Source organism: Engraulis encrasicolus, chromosome 10, assembly GCF_034702125.1.
Source record: "Engraulis encrasicolus isolate BLACKSEA-1 chromosome 10, IST_EnEncr_1.0, whole genome shotgun sequence".
Taxonomy (NCBI): Eukaryota; Metazoa; Chordata; class Actinopteri; order Clupeiformes; family Engraulidae; genus Engraulis; species Engraulis encrasicolus.
In genome coordinates this window covers 30,119,411-30,140,518 of record NC_085866.1, presented here as the reverse complement: position 1 = coordinate 30,140,518, position 21,108 = coordinate 30,119,411, and the positions used below count along the sequence as shown (strand labels likewise).

The following is a 21,108-nucleotide window of genomic DNA, read 5'->3' as shown; positions in this document are numbered from 1 at the left end:
AGTAGAGATCTGATGGCTAAGAGGGAAAAAAACTCCTAATGCTCTGTGTGTGCGTGCGTGTGCTGTCTCAATAGTATTTTCGAAATCTTGATGGGATGCTGGTGTTGCATCTGGTGTCGACTTGGTCTTGGTTAGAGCTGCTTAACTCGAATCTTTGTGGCGATCCGGGCTGATTAGATCATTCCGAGGAGGGGATCCGGGTTAGACGGATCACTTGAATCACTTGAGTTACTTATTGAAAGAATAATAATAATAACAATAATAAACACAGTTTGATCAACAAAACACAGTTTGATCAACAAAACTCCTGCCACTGAGATCACCGCAAAACTGATTGTGGAAACCCCACAATCATAAGGATCCGAAAGCAGGATCCGTATAGCTAGGCCCGGGACAGGCCACGCATGGGCTAATCTATAAGGATCCGCGAGTTGCAACTCAACATTATGAATCGACAGAAACGACTAAACTATCTACCTTTTTACACTTTACATTTTTCGGTGTTGAATGCAGAATAAATAAAACTAGGCCTACCTCTTTTAAACCAAGCGTGCCAGACTACACTGAGAGGTGCGAGAGACAGAAAAGAGCACTAGCTCCCAAAAGGTATTTACTCCATAGCCTAGACAGACACAAGACTAGAGTGATATGAGGTGCATAAGAGTAAAGAAAGAATAATAATAATAGAAGATGTGATGGAGTGAGGTGAGGTGGAAGTAAGCCTGCAGTGGCCTTTTGACTTTTTAAAACAAACAAGACGCCAAAAATAGCTCATAACATGTTTCTTGGTGTGGAAAATGCATAACGTTGCATTAACGTTACACTTAATAGATGCTTTTATCCAGAGTGACAGACCCCCCCTATTCACCTGCCATTAGGGTACAGCTGCTATAGTGGGCCCTACAAAGGGTTGTGTTGTTGAATCATGTAATATCGGAGAAAAAGAGCACTCTCCATACACAACATTGCAAGTAGCCGACAACCTTACAGAGTGAAGGTGATTCAGCTACAGGGGCAATGTCCCTGGAATCATGGTTGGCTATATGCTTTCTTTAAGAGCGAGGGCAATATGCTGTCTTTAAAGGGTGGGGGCAATACCTCTGGAACCATGGATGGAAGCAGCACATGGCCTCCTTAAGGGTAAAGGACCAGGACAGTGGTCACTTATTCTCCCCCATCTCCATAATTTCCCTCCCCGTGGAGGTATTTAACCTACAACTGCCTTCCCCAAGCCTGATCTATTAGGCCACAGCTGCTTCCATACTGCTGACCCCTACGGTGCTCTTTTCACGTAGCAGGATATTTTAAAATGTGGATATTTTTTTCTCTTGTTTAGGTGGAAAAGCATTTACTTGCATGCTTTTTGCTTCTGTGGTGGGTTTTATTTCTTTTGTTACTAACAGTCTGTTTTGATATTGGATGAATGTTTGGGATTTTAAATTCTATTGCTTGTAAACATCTAGCCTGCCTATTTTGGACACCAGATGGAAATTAGCCCTTGGGCTACAATCTGGCATATTTACATATATGTACATGTATGTATATGTTCATTAATGTGCAATGTCCTGAAGAAATAAAGTAAAGTAAAGTAAAAAAAAAAAAAAAGTAAAAAAAAAAAAAAACTTCATTGTAACATGCATTTTAGCTCCCTAAATGGGATATTTTTAAAGTCGGCTTTTTGATATGTGGGTTTTAAAAATCTGTTTTCCTTGGAAACAGAAGGCCAAAACCAATGTAAACAGAAGAAAAAATATCCACATTTAAAAATATCCTGCTACATGGAAACAGCTCCTAAATCTCATTATCCTCCTCTACCATTCACTGACTGTCACTAACACTGTGTGCAAACTACAGTATTCTCAGCAAAACCATGGTGTCGTAGTTCAAGTATCCTACAGTGGTAGTGGTTCTCAAAGGAGGACCACCGGACATTGCCAGGTGGTGGGTTCAGTTGGACTGTCTGCTGAGAATCACAATGCATTATATCTGGTTACCAGTCATACACATACAGTACTACCGCACGTGAAGCTCTTGGTATGAGACTGGGTATGGGAACCTATGGTAGGAGGTTGGTCCTTTTATCGTAGGGGCCAGAAAGGGGGGTGCAGTGGTGCATTTGCATCCCCACTTCTGCGCTCCTTTAATTAGACTTTCTCAACTTTTACTGCAGACAAATGAGTGGAGTGCAGGAGAAAGAAAGAAAGAATTGTACAAAAATGCACCACTACTTTAAAACTTGCCTTTTATTGTAGGATTGTTTTTATTTGCTGCTCTTTGATATTGCTTTTATATAGTCTGTATGTCTGGCTAGAAAAGGTGATAATAATGTTGTTGTTGTTGTTGTTTTTGCTGTTTATGATGATGGTGATGATGATGGTGATGATGATGATGGTTGTGGTGGTGGTGGTGATGATGATGATGATGATGGTGGTGATGATGATGGTGGTGGTGGTGGTGATGATGGTGATGCTGGTGATGATGATGGTGGTGGTGATGATGGTGATGATGATGATGGTGATGGTGATGATGGTGGTGGTGGTGGTGATGGTGATGTGATGATGGTGGTGGTGGTGGTGATGATGATGATGATGATGGTGGTGGTGATAATGATGGTGATGATAATGGTAGTGATGATGGTGATGATGGTGGTGGTGATGACGATGGTGGTGGTGATGATGATGCTGATGATGATGGTGATGATGGTGGTGATGATGGTGATGTTGCTGCTGCTGCTAATAAGGATGGTGGTGGAGAGTTGTGCGTGTCTTGTTGTGTCATGTGTTTGCAGGTGCTATGGTTTTTGATGATGATGATGATGGTGATGGTGATGGTTTACAGTGATGGTGATGATGATGATGATGATGATGATTGTGATGGTTTACAGTGATGATGATAAAGACGTTGTTGTTGTTGTTGTTGATGATGATGATGATGATGATGATGATGATGATGGTTGTTTGTCTGTATTTGCAGGCGCTATGGTATTTGATGAGAACAAAACACCCTGGACCTCGTTTACACAAATCAGAAGAGAGCATACAAGGCAAAGCCCATCCCCCACATTGGATCATCAGACCACACGACAATTCTGCTACTGCCAGCTTACAGACAAAAGGCAAAACTCACCAAACCAGTTCAGAAGGAGGTGAGAAAATGGCCTGAGGGAGCCATCTCACGACTTCAGGACTGCTTTGAAACCACAGACTGGGACATTTTCAAAACAACTGCCACCCACAGCAATCACATTGACATTGAGGAGTACACAGACACCGTGACCTCCTACATCACAAAATGCATCGATGATGTTACAGAAATAAAACACATCACTACCAGGGCCAACCAGAAGCCATGGTTCACAGGAGACGTTCACCGACTGCTGAGGGCCAGAGACAAAGCCTTCAGAGCAGGAGACGTAGCTGGCCTAAAGACAGCAAGGGCTAACCTGTCCCAGGGCATCAGGAAAGCAAAAAAGGAATACTCAGACAAAATAACAACACACTTCAAAGACAGCAGAGATGCACAGAGCCTGTGGCAGGGCATACAGGCCATCACGGACTATAAGCCTGCACCACGAAGCTGTGACAACAACACCTCTCTGCTAAACGACCTGAACAGTTTCTTTGCCCGCTTTGAAGCACAAAATGACACTCACCCACAGAAAACTCCCCCTCCCCCCCATGATCAACCCCTTTACCTGTCCTCTGCCAGTGTTAAGAGGACACTGGCCACCATCAACCCACGCAAAGCAGCTGGCCCAGACAACATACCAGGCCGAGTGTTGAAGGATTGTGCAGAAGAGCTGAAGGATGTCTTCACAGACATCTTTAACATCTCTCTGGAGCAAGCAGTCATCCCATCACTTTTCAAAGCTGCTACCATCATACCTGTGCCGAAGAAATCATCACCATCATGCTTCAATGACTACCGTCCTGTAGCACTGACGCCCATAATCATGAAGTGCTTCGAACGGCTAGTCCTGTCACACATCAAAGCCACCCTACCCCCCACCCTAGACCCCTACCAGTTCGCATACCGAGCCAAGCGATCCACGGAGGATGCAATTTGCTCTGCCCTCCATCCAGCCCTCACCCACTTGGACAATAAAGACTCATATGTGAGAATGCTGTTCATTGACTTCAGTTCAGCATTCAATACCATAATACCACAACAACTCATCAGAAAACTGGACAAACTAGGTTTCAGCACCTCCCTCTGCAACTGGCTGCTGGACTTCCTGATGCAAAGACCACAAGCAGTACGGGTAGGGAACAACACCTCGAGCACCCTGACCCTGAGCACGGGGCTCCGCAAGGTTGTGTTCTCAGCCCCCTACTGTTCACGCTGCTGACACACGACTGCACAACGACCCACAGCACTAACCATCTAGTGAAGTTTGCGGATGATACAACACTGGTGGGCCTCATCACCAAGGGCGATGAGACTCACTACAGAGAAGAAGTAGACCTGCTGGCCAGATGGTGCAAAGACAACAACCTCCTGCTGAATGTCAACAAGACCAAGGAGATTGTTGTCAACTTCCAAAGGGTCCAAAAACAACTGCCACCACTGACCATCGACGGCGATGCTGTGGAGAGAGTGAGCAGCACCAAGTTCCTTGGAGTGCACATCAGCGACGACCTCTCTTGGACCACCAACACTACATCACTGGCGAAGAAGGCCCATCAGCGTCTCTACTTCCTGCGCAAACTAAAGAAGGCAAGTGCTACACCCTCCATCATGACAACATTCTACAGAGGAACCATAGAGAGCGTCGTGTCCAACTGCATCACAGTGTGGGGAGGAAGCTGCACGGAGAAAAACAGGAAGACACTCCAGCGTGTTGTGAACACAGCGAAGAAGATCATTGGAGTACCACTCCCCTCCCTGCAGGACATTTACACCACACGCCTCACCCGGAAAGCACTGATGATCATCAAAGACACAAGCCACCCTGCACACAAACTGCTCAGCCTCCTGCCCTCTGGAAAGAGGTACAGGCGCCTCCGTTCCCGTACCACCAGGCTGGCGAGCAGCACAATGCACCAAGCGATCAAGATGCTGAACACTCAACCCACTCTCCCTCCACTGTCAGCCTCTAGCCAGCAAGGCCACTGACAACCCCCCCCCCATCCCCCCACCACCATATCTGCGACTGAACATTCCACCTGCACTACTATACTCGTGACTGAACTTTCAACCTGCACTAACTCAAAACATGCACACACACACACACACACACACACACACACACACACACACACACACACACACACACACACACACACACACACACACACACACACACACACACACAAGCACACTGCACTTTCTGCACTAAACCCAAACATACACACACTGACACACACACACACACACACACACACACACACACACACACACACACACACACACACACACACACACACACACACACACACACACACACACAGACACACGAACACACACACAAGACGCACACCGCACCTTCTACCTGCACTAAACACATACACACACATACACACACACACACACACACACACACACACACACACACACACACACACACACACACACACTGCTGCTGGTGTACTTGACAGACCTTTTTTAATATTTATTTTCTTCAAAATGCTACTATTACCATGTCAGAACGCTATAAAGGACTTTTTTTTAGAAAAAGCACAAAAGCACAACAGATACCTCTTAATGTATGTCCTCTACAAGTCTTCTGTTGTCCAGTCTTGCACTTTAAATGTCTGTATGAGCACTGTCTATGTCCATACTGTCTTAAGTCCATGTATAAGTACTGTCTATGTCTATACTGTCTATGTCCTTACCTAGATTAGTCTATGTCTAATGGGAAAGCAAGAAATGTAATTTCAAATTCTTTGTATGACCAGTGCATGTAAAGAAATTGACAATAAAACCTACTTGACTTGACTTGACTTGACTTGACTTGATGATGATGATGATGATGGTGATGATGGTGATGATTAGGATGATGATGAGGATGTAGTATAGGTTGATATGTAAGTTTTGGAACATTTCATATAGATTTTTCCATTTGGTGTTTTTTTTACTTCTAGGACCCCCCCGAATACAAATCCACCTGTTTCCATTTTTTTCGTGAACATTTAGTGGCAAATTCAAGATGGCTGCCATTGTGTGTAGAAATTTCACCATTAATGCCGTTTTAAGGTTCAATTGAACTGTTTTATAATTCCAGGGCAACATTGAATAGAAAACAAATTATTTTCAATGTTTTCCTTCATTTTTTGTGGCAAAATCCAAGATGGCTGACATAATTTACGGCGAAATTGGCATATTTAATATTTTGAAGTCTATAAAGCCATTGTTGACTTGTTTTGGTAATATTTGTTACATGAATGTGAAGTCAGCCATTACATAAACTAAGCCCATTACAAAATCCAAGATGGAAGACATTTTGTTTAGCAAAATCAACATTAATGTTGCTTTCAGGTCTATAAATCAATAAATGATACTCTACTCTACTCTACTCTGACGCCATTCATTTGTGAATTCGAGCACAGAGGATTCCATGCTGGTCCAAATTATTGTTCCAACAACAATTGCTATGAGTCACTTCATGTACAGTAGGCCTACCTATTATGCAGTGCTACCTGTACAGTAATATGCACATTCACTGGATTGGCTGCCTATATCGAGGCAAAGGGCTACAAAGTTGCTTCAAGGTCGGCCTCAGCTTATCTGAAGGCTGTGAAACCGTATGTTCTATCCGGGATGTTGCATTCCTCCAATGCCAACAATCTTGCCATGCTCTCTGCTCATAGAACTGGGCTCTCTGGCATGACAGTCAGAGAATATCCTCAACTGTAGTGATGGGTCATACCCTGATATGGTCTTCCCTACGGTAAGCCCAATCATGTGCTTCACACGCTCTGAACGTCCCTCATATAATTCCCAACTTACTTAGGCCTATATCATCCATGGTGTCTAATATTATGCTTCACCCATCAGTAGCATCCATTGAGATCACGTCTCTGTGGGTCTGTTGTGGCTCATCCGGTTGGCATGCCTATGTTGGCCTCATAGCAAGTCATCCCAATTCTGAAGCCATGTGTAGTGAAGAAGAGGAGAGTGGGCTCACACAACTTGTAACCAAGGCCTTCTGTTATTTGAACCCAAACCCAAAGTACTACCATATGTCATGACTCAAGGGGGCTTGGCTGTCCTCCCTGCTGGTTCCTTGGTCTGTCCTCTGTGTTTCAGGTGCAAGATTGGCAGGTGCGCTGACTGCTGATTGCCACACTATCATACACTTTGTGAGACCTTTGGCATCATGAGGATCCGTATAAGTGGCACAAGTGTGAATCTTTTATGAAAATAATTCACATAAAAATGAAAAGAAACTGGCTCCCTCAATGATGCTGCACATCATGAAGGTGGTCCTCTTGCCCATTATTTTTTTTACAGTTGTTCAATGAAATGAATTAATAGGATTTTCTTTTACTTTCTGATCAGTCTAGAGAGTTTAGTTGGAGGCAACAGGCCAACTTTTTGCAACTAGCCAATTGCTAGCCGACATGTGAGCACAAGATTTACAGTGTGTCACCCCAAATTCCAGATGCTCTTCCTATGAGACGAAACATTTAATGTAATGACAGTTATGTGCCTATCAAAATATTACCAACAGGCGTACAAAATAACACAATTGCTTAAAGGGACACTGTGCAGGAAATGGTCAAAAAAGGTACTGCAACTATGCTGCTCATTGAAAATGGGCTGCCTATTTCCAAATTTGATCTTTACATGAAAGTTTACTAAGTAATAAACAAATATATTTTAGTGTGGTCCAAGTGCAGTCGTTTTTGCAGCTAAAAATGGCTATTTTTGGAAATTCAAAATGGCAGACCATGGAGAAGATCCCCCTTTTCATGTATGGAAAGCGCAATTTTTCCAGTCATAGTGAATATTTAGAATTTGATGGTGGTGGGAAGTATTCATGAAAAAGGTAACATTAGTGAATGGGCAGCATGAATTCTGGAAATAAACAACAAAAAATCTCACACAGTGTCCCTTTAATAAACCTGAAAATACCAAATGTTCATATTTTGCTACAATGTTGACCATCTTGGATTTTGCTTCTAAAAATTGGAAACAGATTGTTTTGTTTTCAGAGGGGGTCCTAGAAATATAAAACACAAATTATCAAAGGGGCCAGCTCAGATTTGGGATGAGACACATCAGCTGGCCATATAGAGAGGTAAGCTTACGCAATCGTTTTATAGATGTCATGTTGAATTTTTATAAATTTTAAATGATTTTTGAAAAAGTTCATGTAATGACTGACTGAACAGTCCTGTATACATCAAGAATATTAAAAATACAAGAAAAAAACACTGACTTTAGAGACCTCAAAACACCAAACATGTCATTTTTGCTATATGTTATGTCAGCCATCTTGGATTTTGGTTCTAAAAATGAAGGGGGGAAATAGAATCAGGTAGTTTTGTATTCAGGGGGTCCAAGAGATGCTAAAAAACACCAATTCCAAAAATGTATATGACATGTTTCCTTCCATTACATTCAATTGTGTTAGAATCTGACTGCATATCCGCCATCTTGGATTTTGGGCGTTTCCACTTCGGAAAAAAAATGGAAACAGGTGGATTTGAAGACTATGGGGTTTGTAGTTGATAAAAAACACAATTTGGAAAAATCTATATGAAATGTTCCTAAACCTCTTTTTTCTGACATATACACCTGCACTAATGATGATGGTTGTGTGTGTCTCTCTATGTGCAGGTGCTGTGGTTATTGCCTTTGTGGTGTGCTGGTTACCCTATCACGTCAGAAGACTCATGTTCTGCTATGTCACCGACTGGCCAGAGTGAGTACATTTCAGTTGTCTTACTGTAAATTACTAACTGTAAGTTAATTGTACAAATGACAGGGTTGATGTTTATATTGTTATAATAATTTTTTTGTTTGTTTTTGTTTGTATTTCCATAATTTGGTGTGCACCAAATTATAAACATGATGAATTCTAGAATTCTAGAAATTTTAGGAATTCTAGACAGGTATAAAAATCAAGTTCGCCCTGACATGAAAATGTGCAAGTACAAAAGCACTATTTAAAAAAAAACTAATGTGTTAAACTAGATGTTGAAAGCCAAAGCTGTGTGCTGTTTTGTTGTTTAGCTGCTCCTGGTTGCATTGAGTACACAATTTATTGTCTCATCCCAGTATTTTTACTTTGACATGGAAGCCAAACCATCTCTGGAGTTTTTCTTGGACTTGGAAACCAGACCATAATCCCCTGAATGTCCTCCAGCCCTGTCTCCAATGTTTGTTATGCTTGAAATGGAGCCTCACTCATCTTGCACTTACTACAAATGCATGGATTGACTGATAACTGTCTCACCCACTCCACTCTTAGAGCTCTTTTGATTAAAATGGCTGCCAAATGAATGGATGTAAATGTAAAGTGGTGGCCAATGGGGCCGCAGCACAATGCCCCAGGCTGTGGAGGGGACATAGTGTGACGAGAGAAAGAGAGAGAGAGAGAGAGAGAGAGAGAGAGAGAGAGAGAGAGAAAGAGAGAGAGAGAGAGAGAGAGAGAGAGAGAGAGACTGGGACTGGTTATTTAATGTTCTAGCTCATTGGAGCTGAGGGGTAATGGAAATAAGAACTTCAAATTGGATGTGAAAATGGATGCTGACTTTCAAATGAGGTGCAAAAATGTCCATATTTGTCTTTTTTTTGTTTAACGTGTGTAAAGCTGAACAGAATATTACTTTTTGAGCTTGAGATGTCCTTGTATAACCTGTGCATATGAAGAAACTGACAATAAAAAGCTGACTTGACTGGACTTGACTGAATTGACACTGTCGCTTTGACAGGTGGGCATGCCCAGCACTGTCTCTGCCGTTTGTGTTCAATTTGAAAGAATAAAAACATGTCTGAAAAAATCAGACAGATGCAGTGAATCATAGTGCAATCAGACTTATCATGTTTGTGTGTGTGTGTGTGTGTGTGCAGTGGCGGAGACATTTGGGGGCCTAAGGCGAATTTAGCTAGGGGGCCCATCAGCCCACCTAAAGGGTGTATCTCACCCCCTCCCCCCCCCCCCCCCTAATATTAATAGACTTGCTTAGAATAGACATTGTAGGCCCTAATATCTGAAACACGTAGACTGCTTCTGTGCATCACTGCATCTTCTGTATCACAGATACACAATTAAAAAACGAAGCTCTCTACAACACAGTCTGTAGGCCTCATGACTTGAACATAATGTGCTTGGAGTGGACCTTTTGCTTTAATTTAGACAGCATTCAATGTTGACATACTCAACATTGCAATGGATCTTCACATGCACATATATCAGTCAATCAATCAATCAATCACACGTGGGCATCAAAGGCTTCTCTCTCTCTCACACACACACACACACACACACACACACACACACACACACACACACACACACACACACACACACACACACACACACACACACACACACACACTGCACAAGTTTGAGACAGGCTACAGAATTATTGATAAAAGAGAGGCACCTGCTGGTCAGGCATCTATAGTAGGCTAGATGCTTCTATTAAGTGATAGCCTATGAGTACAACACACAACAACGGGCTTAAAAATGAACAATATTATGTTCAAATGACTGCGACCATATGAGCATGGACGTAGGCGACACAACCTTGATCAGCGTGCAAGCTCCATGCTCGCATGAGCATGTGTCAACTCGCGCTAATAGCCAGACCATTGCAGTGGTGAACACACAACAAAGTGCAACCACACAAACATAACGACATAACCATTGCAGCGTTTCATTTCAGTTTTAAGCACAACAGCATCCCATGACGACACAAAAAGTCTTGAAAGAACCAAACTGCGTTGCTTCGAACATGATTGCTATTGAAGCAGATCTAATGATCTTAACAGAGGAAGAAGATGCGAACCCTGTCTTAACTAGGCTACTTTGCCTACTTGTCTGAAAACCGGTAGATTACTTTTAACCACAACACCGGATCATCTCCAAGAACAGCACTTTCTTCTTGATGGTGGTAAACAGAATCAGGACTGGTACTCACCAGTCACCACGTCCTCCTCTCTCCCCACTTCATTTTTGGAATTGGTAATCCGCTCGTCATCTTTATGGATTGTTTTGTCAGTGCATCATCCACATTCACATCCAACATTCGGGATAAACGGTTGACACATTAAAAAAGCTTGTCAGCTTCGGAAGTGCTTTTTGTCTTTGATTAAGCCTCTTTCCTTTCCCTCCGTTTGGTAACACTACTAGGATATTGGCTCTTTATTCTGATAATTTCACAACTTCACAACTGACTTGCCGTGAACTTCCTCCTCTCGCAAAACACGTTCGCGATGCCACATGCTGCACAAATATGCGCAGGCAGCGCAGCACAGCACAACCACACTGCATTCTGATCTCATTGCAATTGGCGATGCGCTTATTTGCACTGCGCCGACTTGTACAAGTGTTTCATCGTGAACATTGTTTTGGATATTTCGTCTCACGCACATGGCATAGATGGACTATACCAATTTCACGCGGAAACGAACGCAATATCTATGAATTACTGTCCAACCCATATGAAAAAGTCTTATTAAAAACGCATATGGATTATATCTGTTCCATAAGAATATTATAAGGGTCATACAAGGCACAAACCCACATATACAAATCTAACTATTTTTTTATTCATTTTCAGTCATATATGCCATACACGATTTATGTTACTATGGGCTTATATATTTCGTATAAGTAAAAAGATTGGAAAATAGTGCTGTCAGTCATATATGCCATACACGATTTATGTTACCATGGGCTTATATATTTCGTATAAGTAAAAAGATTGGAAAATAGTGCTGTCAGTCATATATGCCATACACGATTTATGTTACCATGGGCTTATATATTTCGTATAAGTAAAAAGATTGCAAAATAGTGCTGTCAGTCATATATTCCATACACGATTTATGTTACTATGGGCTTATATATTTCGTATAAGTAAAAAGATTGGAAAATAGTGCTGTTTTTGGATGAATGCCAATCAGATGTGTGCTGTATTTGTGCCATGTTGTTGTATATGTTACAGTAGGCCCTATGTGTATGCCATATTTAAAGGTGCACCATGCAATATTTGTTGTAGCTTATTTCCAGCTAGGGTGACCACCTGCTAATAAGTCCAAGGGGGGACAAGGGGTATGCTTCGGAGGGACAATGCGGGACAGACACCCCGCCCCCCCACACACACACATACACACATTTGTCTTTAGGCAATATAGGCCTATATATAATCAAAGTGACAGTCAAGAAAGACAAATAAAAAATCATGAGTGAAGTTCTTCGTCAGGTTGATTTTTTTTCCGGGAAGCTTATTTAGACTGTCTAGGCCTGTGTTATATACAAATATTACATTTAAAGTCTCATGCTTCATATGACAAATGTGCAGAATTCATATAAATATTGGTGTCAGAAACTGTTTAAGAAATGTACAAATTAAATCAGGTTTGCATATAATTAAATGTATAAACTTTATAAAATTTATATACGAATATTACATTTCAAGTTGTAAACTTCATATAAACTTAATATAGGAAGTCTGTAAAAATCCAACTACGGAACATGTACGGAACATACGTGTGATGGAGTGACCATCACTAGGGTTGTGGGTGTGTTCTGACTAACATGCCAACGAGCCTGGCTCTTTGGTGTAGCGGTCAGAGCCCCGGTTTACTACCCCAGAAGGTCTGGGTTCAAGTCCCAGCTGGGCAACTCTACTCCCCTTCGCTATAAATGGTGTCAGAAGTGGGATGGTACCGTGAGGCCATCGGAAGCGTACTCATGGTGTGTGAGCCGTAATTCCATGTGAGGGACCCCCAGGATTGGTTACCCCCGTGTGAGGGACCTCAGTGATAGGTGAAGCATTGATGATGGGGCACATTGGATGGGAGAAGCATGATGGGCAGTTGTGTGAGGGACACCATGAGTGTGTGAAGCGCACGCGTGCGCTTCCCGAAGGGGAAGGCAATGTGATGGAGTGACCATCACTAGGGTTGTGGGTGTGTTCAGACTAACATGCCAACGAGCCTGGCTCTTTGGTGTAGCGGTCAGAGTCCCACACGTAAATTGAATAAGACTTCAATATGATTTTAACATAAAACGTGCATTATTTCTATAGGAATATAGTAGTTTTCTCATATGTTTTAGTCAATATAATATAGTATTATGCATTGTTGGCATGTCAAACTCTTATAAGAATTTATACTGCATACAGTCATGTTATATGGCATGCGTATAAGTTCCATATAGTATTTCTTTTCGAAAAGGGGCCATAATCGACTATCATGATAGACATATATTAGAAAAAGTATAAGTGACTCTTGCAAATCTGGCACATTTTTTCTATACGATTTCATGTAAGGAACATGCATGTTTGCAGTATATGAATCATATAATTCTTTTTCATATGGGAAGGGCCCCAATTACCAGCTGTAGGCCTCTGGGAAGTTTGCAACTAGTCTGGGGGGGGGGGGGGTAATTTGGGGGGGCCTAAGGCGGTTGCCTAGGTACGCCTCAATTGTAAGACCGCCACTGCCTGTGTGTGTGTGTGTGTGTGTGTGTGTGTGTGTGTGTGTGTGTGTGTGTGTGTGTGTGTGTGTGTGTGTGTGTGTGTGTGTGTGTGTGTGTGTGAGAGAGAGTGTGTGTGTGAGAGAGTGTGTGTGTGTGTGTAAAGAACAGAGCTTCAGTAACATGGATTTGAAGTCTTTGATTATCATCATGTTGAGGGACTGCTGCGTTACAATTACAGCTCATGCCATTTCTAGTGCCTGGCTGTCACACTTGCCAAAATTTAATTCACAGAATGACTCAGGACTGGTGCCATTTCCCGAAGGGACATTTGCAAATTATTATTGTTGTTATGATTTTGGTTACCTCAATGATTTCCATTTTACTGATTGTCATGAAAGTCAAGTCAAGGGTAGAGTCAAGGGTAGAGTCTATCAGGTTTGCACATGCACTATAGCACCTATAGCAGATAATTGGATAATGTGTAGAACATGTGTGTAGAACGTGTGTGCATGCGTGTACGTGTGTGTGTACGTGTGTGTGTGTGTGTGTGTGTGTGTGTGTATATGTGTGTGTGTGTGTGTGTGTGTGTGTGTGTGTGTGTGTGTGTGTGTGTGTGTGTGTGTGTGTGTGTGTGTGTGTGTGTAAGAACAGAGCTTCAGTAACATGGATTTTAAGTCTTTGATTATGCACCTTATTAGCCTAAAATTATTGCGCTGGACTGTGATTATAGTTTCGCGCATTGCAGAAACTGCAGGACACTTTTTTAATTTAGAAAAATACAATGAAACAGATCTCCACAGAAAGCTTTTCAAGCCATAATAACAGTCCCACATTTTCACACTTTAAAGACCGAAAAAGTATGAGCTGGAGAGCTGGAACCAGAAGCTGTTTATGCAAATATGCTCATTACTTTGTTGGGCTGCATTGGCGGAACAATTGCACACAGGTCCTCAGGGCAAGACACTTGTAGGGCCCCCCATACAGCCTGCAAATGTCACAATAGGGCCCCCACCACCAATATAGAAGGGCCCTGGGCCCCGGGGCACATGCCCTGCTCGCCTCCCATAGCTCCGCCCCTGTTGAGCTGGTTGAGTAGTGAAGAGTGGAGATTGAAATACCCTCTATAATTACAGCAAGGGGGTGCTGCTACCTTTAATATTTTACATTAATTATACGATTCCAAATAATGCATGTCGGTTCCCGCCAACGGTGATATTTCTCACTCTTTGGAGAGTGCTGGGTTTTGATCAGTGCCATTTGCAATTCATACTAATGAATGAACAGCACCAGACTATGGTATGTGTGTGCAGGGCTCTAGTTTATTAACTTTTTTCCTCATCAGAGCAATCTTTCAGAGGACTCTGAAGAAGGCGTAGCAACACCGAAATGTAAGTCGGGTGTGTGCACAAAATGAAGTCTTGAAACGTAATCTGCAGTGTGCTCCAGCCTCTCCTTTCCAGTGATGTTTGTCCCACTGTGATGCACCTGTAAGCTGAGTGAGGTATGATGTGTAGAGTCTCAATTGTACTCACCAACGGTTTTGGATAGGACTGAACAAAAAATGTGACGCATCGGCGGGTACGGACAGAGTAATGTTAGCAAACGGCATTTTGAAATCGGCCAGAACATCACTTTATTAAGTTGATGTGATGCAGCCACAACTTTTCCCCTACAAAGGCCACAAGTTGACCTCACATCACTTTTGTGCCCTGCTGTTTGTTCAAAACATTTAATTTGCCGCTTGAGTGGGTGACGGGCGGTGCTGTTTTTACTGGTGATCAGTTATTGTTTTCCCACGTTTCTGAGCTCATGGATATCGGAGGTTGCACCAACCACAGGGAAACAAACAGTAAATTTCGCAGTGTTAATTCAAAGACTTGGAGTGTTGAATTGAACACTCTCCTGGTCCTATGTTCTAACTGTTAGGACAAAGAGTAAGTTTAAGTCTGCACATCCAAACGTCTGACCTGGGAGCAAGACAAGCAAATGACCAGATAAAAAAGAGAAAAAGTCCGCTTCAACCAGGGTTTTTTGCTCCCACTTATTTTTATTTTTTCCGTGACGTAACACTAGTGCCTGCAAAGTGCTCATCATCTGCTTGGTTGATGTTGGTGTTTTTGTATGAGAAGAATATTGACACATCACTCACAGATCTATCAGAGCACGAATTTGGCTCACGGACAAATACTTTAAGTGGGCTTTCTCAGAAAACACTTTTCCAAACTGTCCAACTAAAACATATGAATCATAATGATTTTATCAATCAGTGTGGTGAAACAACGTGTAATCATTTGGTCATTAATGAAGAATGACTTAATCGTACTCATATGCTTTTAACAACGGAAGACAGGAACATGCAGGGACAGTGAATTCTAAAAAAAGAAGTCCGGACCTTGAACAATACAAAAAAGCATTTTCATAAGAGAGCATGATGACACTTGGTTTTTGACCTCCAGCTGCAGCCATGATATCTGAAATCCTGGAGCTAGTCGGTGGGTGAAACTCTCAGAAAACTAAACCTGAATATTTTTCTGGATATATTTTTTTAAATACTTGGAAAGGGATTTCTTATCCCACCCACTCTGATTTGCAATCCTAATGCAGATAAATCCACGTCATGGAAAGGCAGACAGAGCCTGCATAAACAAACTACTTGTATTAACCATCTGACTTTTGCGTCAGAGCCTCGATTTCTCTTGTTGAAATATGTATTTGTCAAGTTGTTGTGGTCAAGCTTCTCTTGCTAATTGGCCTAGGGCAAGTATGTATTTACATTGCATTTGCTTTGGTTGCGGGCACAGAAATGGGGTGTCTGAAATTCAATTTCAAGACGCTGATGCAGAGTATGATTCAGTCTAGTGTAAACAAACAAAGTTTGAGGACTTGAATTATAAATATTTTCCTCTTTGTATAGTACATGTATACAGTGAGCCCTGTGCATTGTACTGGCTCTTATCGGCTCAGCTGGTTTCTATATGTCGCACACAACAGATACATATGCTTTTTGTCTTAAACAAAAGAGGTCTTGGAGCATGTTCCTACATCATCAGTACTCCTATGGGAGTACAAGACATTCACATTTACAACTTTTGCTGAAGGCAATTTCCCTCTCTGGACTTTTGTGAATGCTAATTCTGAGGGCCTGCCATAGAAAGAAAGCCTCTGATTGCAAAAATGATCAATAATTACTGATGGCTTGTGATAGCTTTAAAGATGTCAGGTCTTCGTTGCAGTTACAAACCCTCTCTCTAAAGTCTTGAAGGTAATTGCAGAGCCAAAAAAATAAAGAAGAAGGAACAAAAAATCAATCCCCTGAAATCTCACCCAAAAACACCTCGTTAATCATACGTTCAAATTTAATTGGCAGCCTCACTGCGTTTAGGAGACAGATTTGATAACAGCAACTGTTTGAGGCCGCTGTGTAATTGACAGATCACAGAGAGAGTGATAGCATCATTGAGCTATTAGCATAAATGTGTTGCAGAGTTCTGAGCTCTGGGTTTCCGAGGACATGTTTTGATCTTTTTGTATTATTATTTCTTCTCACACAAACAAATATGTCCTTGCCAAAATTTGCCAAAAATTTTGGATGTCTCACAATTCCCTCCAGCTGAACACAGATAAAACTGAAGTAATTATATTAGGGGAAAGAGAGGAGAGACAAAAGATTGCTATTATCCTTGAAACGAAGGGACTGAAAACAAGTGATACAGTTAAAAATCTTGGGGTCCTCATTGACAGTGACCTAAACTTTAACAGTCACATGAAAGCCATTACTAAGTCTGCATTTTATTACATTAAAAAACGTCTCTAAATTAAGGGGCCTTATGTCAAAAAATGATCTGGAGAAGCTAATACATGCCTTCATTAGTAAGGTTGATTACTGTAACAGTCTTTTTACAGGCCTCCCCAAAAAGACCATCAAACAGCTTCAACTTATACAAAATGCAGCAGCAAGGGTTCTTACGAAAACAAGGAAGTTTGACCACATTACTCCAATCTTGAGATCGCTGCATTGGCTCCCAGTAAGCTACAGAATTGATTTTAAGGCAATCTTGTTTTGAAATCATTAAATGGAATGGGACCCACCTATCTACTATATATGTTTCAGCTGTATGCGCCAACCAGGTCACTAAGGTCAACAGAGAAGAATTTACAGGTGATCCCAAGAGTAAAAACAAAGTGTGGAGAGGCAGCCTTTAGCGTCTTTGCTGCAAAGCTTTGGAACCAGCTTCCAAATGATGTAAAAATGCACCCACTGTAAATAGCTTCAAATCTAGACTGAAGACAATGCTTTTAACTAGCTTACATTTTATATCATTTTTATTTCTATGTTTATTTCTTACCTTGTGTTTTTATCTTAATGTTTTAAAAATATTTTAAAAAAATGTATTGTTCTTTTTATGTTTTTCTTTTTACCATATGTTTTTAATCTTGGTGTTTTAAATGCTCTTTGACTCTAATGTCTTTCTTCTTCTCTTTGCTTGTTTTCTATCCTTTTGCATTTGTTTTTTTTTGTGAAGCACATTGAGTTGCACCTGTGTATGAAATGTGCTATAAAAATACATTTGACTTGACTTGACTTTTATAAATGCACAGGTTGTGATACAACAGAGAAAACTGGAGCTTACTGTACTGTTTTACGGAACCATCTTTTCTATCAGAGCCTTAAAACATTGCTGTTATATGACATCAATTCTATACCAATATCCTGCAACTTGTCATTTTGTTGAGATATAAAATGTTGAACGTAAGTAATGTGACAGAACCTGGACGAATTACCTGGACGAATTGGATTATTCTCTTGTGACTTATGACTACCCTCTGTTTCTCTCAATGATCCTTCTAGACCATTCTACACTACTATCATTTCACAGCATTCTATATGGTACACGATTCTAAACCATCCCACCTAATTGTGCTCCATTCTCCTGCCGTCCCTAACCTCTCTCCCTGAACCCCCCCACCCCCACCCCCCTCTCTCCTTCACAGTGCCCTGTATGACTTCTACCACTACTTCTACATGGTGACTAATGCGCTCTTCTACGTCAGCTCGGCGGTGAACCCCGTGCTCTACAACCTGGTGTCGGCCAACTACCGCCAGACCTTCTTCAGCACGCTGCGCCACTTCTTCTTCCCCTGCCACCGCAGCCGGCGCTCCAAACGAGCGCTCACGCGCCACTCCATCAGCATCTGCAGCAACCAGACCTTCTCCACCAACGTGGTCGTGAAGGAGACGGTCTACTGACTAGGAATGCTACTGCTGAGGGTCACCTTGTCGTCCTACGCCACCCGCTCCCACCACCACCATCGCATCATCTGGTACTCGAGGATTGCCGGACAGGCCGGACTGACTTGGCGCTCGACTCGTGTGTGACGGTGCATACACACTGCAAGCGCGAGAGGTCCACTTAACGTGTCCAGAGGTATCTAGTTTCAGTCAGAAACGTTTAGAATACATGAGAACAGATTATCCCTTGCACACCGGAGTGCGGTGTAAGTGCGGTGCATGTCCGGATAGAACGTGAATGTTAACTGTGCAGTGTGAAAGGGAACAACTGAAAAGCCTGCGCACCTCTCGGACTCGTGATGGTCCCAGGCACGTTAAGCCCTACCACTTCATCCATTACTCAAGGATCAGCAGAGGACAGCCCACAGAACAAGCTGGACTGATTCAATGGTAAACTTGTGTGTGACAAGTGAAAATTTGACATTCACCTGCCACTACAGGTGCACTACGCAGACCAAAAGATGTGTGTGTGTGTGTGTGTGTGTGTGTGTGTGTGTGTGTGTGTGTGTGTGTGTGTGTGTGTGTGTGTGTGTGTGTGTGTGTGTGTGTGTGTGTGTGTGCGTGCGTGCACATGTCAGGTGTGAGCAACAATGGCAGCTTCTGACTGATTTCATTGAAGTGCATGAAAGACACAAAGGCGCCATTCATGGACCACCTGATACTTTGTACAAATATACACATAACATGGTGCAATACAGTATTTTAATTTTGTCATTTATATTGAAATTGTTGTTTATTATTATATCTTATTGTAGCCACAAAACTGTATGGCCATTACCGCCAATGCACAAAACGTATGTTGTATGGGAAGCGGCCACTTGGAATTCAGCTAAAACAGCTGACAATCCAGAACACTGGGGCAATCTAGAACAGTGGTTCGCCAACTTTGTCAGTGGGGACCCCCTTTTGGACTTCAGAATATTTTCGCGACCCCCCACCGATCATAATCTTAGCCTAGCTATGGATTTCTAGCAATATTAGCAGACAAACTTTTAATGGAAATACATTCATGGAAAGTCCATTAATATTGCTAGATTTTCCATTCATATTTTGTTCGCTAATATTGCTAGAAATCCACAGGACAGGACAACCATACAAATGAATACAAGTCCCTTTTGTCCACGACCCCCGTTCAGTATGTCCCCTTAGGGGTCCTGACCCCACGTTTGGGAACCACTGATCTAGAACAATATGTGACAATACCCACAGTGCTCACAGGCTCTCCACAGGTTCAAGCGATTGCATCCAACCTCTTGTTCACCTCGCGCCGCTCGTGTCCAATCAGTTTGACCCGAGGCCTTGACCGAATTGTAAATACATGTAAGCCAGAAAAAACACCTGTCTGTGGCAGCTCTCTGGCTCACAGCAGACTGAGGTTCCTTCTTGCTACCTACCGCCTGGGGTGCAGTTTTCTGTTCAAAGAAGACAAGTTAAGAGCTGCTGCTGTTAATTTTAAATATATTTTAAATATATCTTTAGGGGATTTTATGCCTTTATATCATATGACGGTGTGTGATGGGGAGAGTGGGAGAGAAAGATAGAGGGGGATTGGGAAGTAACCTTGGGCTGGAATCGAAACCGGGTCCCCGGTGTAGCAGTCAATGCCCCGACCGTTTGAGCCATAGCCGGGGCCTGCTGCTATATATACTTAAGTCTAAAGTTTGAGCACAGAACTGCAAAGTGTAAATACCTGAAGTGGCGGCAGGACACAGAGGTAGCAGGGCAGCAGAGACAAACCCCGACAGTGCAGATTTGACAAAGTGTGGAGGTCTGTTTTGTTAGGTGTGCACCCACAGCCAGGGGTGCTGATAGGGGGGGCAAAGGGGACAGTTTTCCCTGGCCCAGGGAGAGGGGGGCCCAGAATTGGTTCCTCATTTCATTTTGTTCATTGGGCTGGGGGCCCCTTTCAGATAACTGTCCTGGGCCCTACAAAGCTGTCCACGGCCCTGCCCACAGCATAGCTGGGTATAACTTGGTAGGACAGTTGTGGTACTGTTCATACCTGGAGGCCATGGTGAAGCTAAAAAGAAACAGACACGGTGGGATATTTTAGCCTTTAGAGACACACACAGTTGTGAATAAGCAACATGTGAGCTTTTAGAGACAGAAGTTTGAGTTTTTAGAAACACCATTTGTCAAACTAGTTTAGTTTTAGTAGGCAACTGGGCCAAAAGTCTTGAAGCTCCACAAAGAAGTCCACTTGCCTTAAACTTAACTC

General features: G+C 42.4%; 1 protein-coding gene across 1 annotated transcript in view; it reads left to right on the top strand.

Moving 5' to 3' along the window:
- The window catches only part of LOC134456187 (neurotensin receptor type 1-like), a 99,610-nt gene extending 80,352 nt beyond the window's left edge, over window positions 1-19,258 (top strand). Inside the window, exons 3-4 of the mRNA XM_063207581.1 lie at window positions 8,785-8,869; window positions 18,593-19,258. Coding sequence (XP_063063651.1) covers window positions 8,785-8,869; window positions 18,593-18,848 — 341 coding nt within the window. The 3' untranslated portion in view covers window positions 18,849-19,258. The remainder of the gene's footprint in view (window positions 1-8,784; window positions 8,870-18,592) is intronic.
- The last annotated feature ends 1,850 nt before the right edge of the window (window positions 19,259-21,108 follow it).